Source organism: Hylaeus volcanicus, unplaced genomic scaffold (assembly GCF_026283585.1).
Source record: "Hylaeus volcanicus isolate JK05 unplaced genomic scaffold, UHH_iyHylVolc1.0_haploid 9988, whole genome shotgun sequence".
Taxonomy (NCBI): Eukaryota; Metazoa; Arthropoda; class Insecta; order Hymenoptera; family Colletidae; genus Hylaeus; species Hylaeus volcanicus.
The window spans coordinates 1-4,667 of NW_026532097.1; the positions used below are offsets into that span (position 1 = coordinate 1).

At 44.9% G+C, this 4,667-nt stretch overlaps 1 protein-coding gene across 1 annotated transcript; it reads left to right on the forward strand.

Annotated features, from left to right (window-relative positions):
• The first annotated feature begins 1,854 nt into the window (after positions 1–1,854).
• Positions 1,855–4,071, forward strand: LOC128882307 (uncharacterized protein DDB_G0284459-like). Its single transcript, XM_054133886.1, has one exon. It carries the CDS (start codon positions 1,984–1,986, stop codon positions 3,766–3,768), a length of 1,785 nt encoding a protein of 594 aa, XP_053989861.1. The 5' UTR covers positions 1,855–1,983; the 3' UTR covers positions 3,769–4,071.
• The last annotated feature ends 596 nt before the right edge of the window (positions 4,072–4,667 follow it).

Here is a 4,667-nt window from a genome sequence, read left to right on the forward strand (position 1 = left end):
CCATCTATCCACACACATTCCATTACACACACATACCATTACAATCTAATTTTCGACGATCTCGAGACTAAAATTTCAACTTTGTAGATCACGAGTAGATCAGCCTGGTAGACAATGTGTTAATTCATTAGAGGCACTGGAGAGTACAAATGAGTTTTAGGTTTAAGAAATCAATCAGTATCAATATTAGATAAAACATGTGCCATTTAGCTAGCACTTTAAAATCAGTGCTATTATTAATAATGTGTATTATCTAGATATTGATCGTTGTTTAGTGAGGCCGATCGCACACGGCGCAACCGATTTGAAATTAGTGTTGCAAACCGTTTGCGCTCTTTCTTTTACCTACTGAAGAATTGGATCCACGGTTGCATGCAACTAAATAGTTTCAAACCACTCTGAGACTTGTTGCATGCGACCGTGGATGTAGGTAAAACAAAGATCGTGGAGTAGGTAAAACAAAGATCGTGGAGTAGGTAAAACAAAGATAGTGGAGTAGGTAAAACAAAGATAGTGGAGTAGGTAAAACAAAGAGCGCAAACGGTTTGCAATACTAATTTCAAATCGTTTGCGCCCGTGTGCAATCGGCCTAAGTGTTTCAAACACTTACTTTGTATTTTTGCATTGAAAACAACAAACAGCTCTAACACCAATACTGCTTCTAATTTCTAATGTTCTTCCGTAAAGATATAGACAATTTATCTTAACCCTCTGTTGCACAATCTGTTCAATTAAGAACCGAGGAGATTTGATGAAATTCACGCATGATCCGGTAACTCTGTAGATTATGCAGCTGTTCAATGTTCAATTTGAGTGCTAATTAAATGACGGATGTATAAATAACCAAGAAGTAATTTCTGTTTCGAAAGACGTAATCAAATTTATGCAATGGATCAATGATTCTTAACCCCTATTCCGCGAACGAGAAATACGATTTAAAGAATGCTTAAGTGTAGATCACAAATATTTTCAAATTTTGTTAGAAGACTACAATATATTATTTTAAACATTTTCGACCGTCGTCTCGAAGTCTTCTTCAAGCAAGACGTTATCTACAAAATAAAGAGAGTAAAACATATAATAGTTTGACATTTTGTTGATCCAAAAAGTAGTATAATTACTGTTCATTATTATATCATCGTTTATTTTTATTTTCTAGATATTTTCTAGATTCTATTTTGAAGGGAACGTCGATGAACGTCGGGAAAGCATACGATACTAAAACACTTGAAGTTATTGTTACTACAGTTAGTTATGATTAAGAACTATGCCGTGTTTTATTTCCTAAACAGTGACACGAGTTTGAAAAAGTTAAAAACGATTGCAATAGAGGGTTAACGATACTTGTGATCTTCGGCCATATATACTTATAGACGCGGCTTCAGATAAACGTAGCAAAGATAAAATCATCTATGTGACGTCGCATAAAGGTAAAGTAACGATGGAACTCTGTCGTTGAGTCTGTATATATATTTTGCTTACATAATGCTTGCCATAACGTACTTTGGAAATTGTAATTCTGAAATATTAAATTTAAATTATAATATTATTCCCTTATAATTTGTTTTCGTTCAAAAAATAGTAAAAACAATACACAGATGTCTAGAGTAAAGTTATTTATTTATTGATAATTATTAGTTATTATTAATAACGTCAAAAAATTATTTAAAACAGTGCAGCCTCAATTATTTCACCTTTGCAGCACGTGTCTGATACAATTTATATATTCGAGAATTAAGCAGTATCCGCCATTTTGAACGATCTAGAAATATTATCTTGTAACGTCACACGACGGCATCTTTTCCCAAAAGAAGGAGGATACTCAATTCGACATGTATATATTTTATATTCTTCATTTCGATTCGTAGATTCGCATATACAAGCCTAAGTGTCTATGAGTATGTACGGTCGAAGTTTACGATCATGTGTCGCTAGTCGCGCACTGATCTTCACCTGCGACGGTAGATACCATAGGGGAAAGCGATGATCTTCTCGTTCCAGGAAGAGCCGATGAAGCTGTTTTACCGTGTGGCGCGGAAGCCGGAGCTCGTCTCGGTCCCCAAAGTGAGTCCTTACAACGACGAGAGGACCAAGGATGCCGCTACTATGGAAAATATTCAAAGGCCGCCGACGCCGCCTCCGAGTCCCAAGCCGGCACGGGAATGCGAAGTCGAGGCTTGTAGGATTTTAGAAAGTAGCGCCGAGCCGCCTCGGTCCCTGGAGACGAATCTGGAACGCGACAAAGAGTCGAAAGCGAAGAAACCCCGTTGCGAGGTGACGCCCGTCATAAGGACGCCCGATCTCGTGCCGATGCAGACGAACCACGCGCCGGAGAGTTCCAAGACCAAAGAGTTAGCCAGGCTGGAGCACCGAAAACGTAGGAAACGACGAAACAAGCGTGTGATCGCCGAAATCACTACGACACCACGGGAGGATCTGTTGAAGTTGAAGGTTCGTCTGACGCCCTGCCCGCCGAGGATCACGTCGAGCACCGGAGGAGGCCAGGCAAAAGAGAAGCTGTTGCAGATGCGAGCCGTTAGAAGAGAGAAGATCAAAACCACCGCGATAGGTCAGCAACGATCGACGAGTTCGTCGGTTCGAGACGAGGTCCCGGGAGCGAAGGAAAACCTCGGGGAGAGCGAGGAAACGATAGAGGAGATTATAGACAGCATCCCGGACGAGGTGGTTAGAATCGCACAAAACATAACTACTCCGATAGAGGAGACGTCCGCGGCCACCGAGCGAATAGAGCAGCGGAGTGCTCCGTCGACGTGCAGGACGTCGTCCAAGTCGAAGGAAGCCGAGACCGAACCAGAGACTGCCAAGGCCGCGGAAGAATCCGACGCGGAACGTCCGAAAAAAGACGAAGAGATCCTTCGACGATTGGGCCTGGTGGCGGTGAACGAAGCCAACGACAAGACGAAGCAACGCGTGCAGAACAACGGCGAGAAGATCGAGAACTTGGATCGGGAGAAGCTCGAGAAGCAATTGCGCGAGAGCAAAGCCAATCGAGTGAGAAGCCTGCTGGCCGAGAAGCAGATGCGCGACGCGTTGAAGAGCATTATGTCGAAAACAAAAGAAGAGCAACCATCGCCAGTGCAGGTTAACGCTGTACCAAAGAAAAAAGGTCCGCCGCCGCTGGCGCCCCTACGCGTGGCCAAGCCTTCCGGCTTCGCCACGTCGAGCGCCATTTTGGAACCGAACAATTCGAAATACGAGACCCCGTTGGACCTTAGCAGCGGTGGAACCGTGCACAACAACGCACTCGATTTATCGGCCAGTTTGTCTACCAATAGTTTCTCGTCGTTACCCACCTCGTCTTCGCTCTCGTCTTCTACTCCTTCTCCTTGTTCCTCTTCGTCCTCGTCGGCATCTTCGTCCTGTTCTTCCGTGCCCTCGCTGAATCCTAGAACACCGCGCGCGACGATCGGTTCCGGAGGCCTGTTACGAGCGAAGCCGAAGAATCTGGATCAACGAAGGGGCCAGGAATCCAATCTGGTCACGCTTTCTGACGCGGCTGTATCCTTGCTGAGCGGCTGCATCACCGACAAGAACTCCGTGGATCCTCTTGCTCTCGGCTCGGCCAATATCGCTAGCAAAGTGGCGCTTCGAATACCGCAACCGCATCAGAGAATCTCCGGTTTCGGAATGAAAATCAAGCCAAACCTCGGCGTCAGGCACATACCTAACCCACAGGCGGTCGTTGCTTCGCAGTACAGAAATCAAAGGGCCGGTTACTTCAACACAGCCTCGCAACAGCCGCCGTAAGCGGAACGCTCGCAATCCACCGACGCCTCACTCTCCCGTTTCCCCTACTTTTTCCATTACTTCCTACTATCATATTATTACACGTGTAAGAACGCTCCTACAGAAACGAGATTCCTATGTGACCAATCCAAAGGCTGTACGTTACCACATACTTTCTTATCCCGCTTCCTCCGAAGCAGGCCTGGGCAATTTTATTTAAATACAAGTACGTATAGCAACTCGGATATTCGTTCGGTCGTTTACTTATTGGAACGTTATTTGGAAATTATACAGGGTGTCCCAAAACTCGGGGAGGAGCCGGAAATGAGGGGTAGCTGAGACGATTCTGAACAACAATTTCCTTTGCAAAAATGTCGGATGGGGCTTTGTTAAGGAGATATTAAGCGAAAACCCCGACCAATCAGAGCGCGCGTAGACCGTTGGAGCGGCCGCGGTAGCGAAGGCTACGCGCTGGCGGCCGCGCTTGCACGCGAACAAGTGACTCGACGTGCATCGAAGCATCGACCTAGCGCGTAGCCTTTCCTACCGCGGCCGCTCCAACGGTCTACGCGCGCTCTGATTGGTCGGGGTTTTCGCTTAATATCTCCTTAACGAAGCCCCATCCGACATTTTTGCAAAGGAAATTGTTGTTCAGAATCGTCTCAGCTACCCCCCATTTCCGGCTCCTCCCCGAGTTTTGGGACACCCTGTAGAGATATTTGAGGTAGTAAGTATTTCAGATGATGAAAAGTTGATTCACTATTTGAAACGACAGGTATTTTAGCCTCTTGAGGAATATTGGCATACACCCTCGTTCATAAGTATGTGGACACTTTCTTAATAGAAAGAAATATCTGATAAAAGTTGTGAATCTATCGATATCAATTATATCATTTATGTTTCGATATGTTTTCATTGCG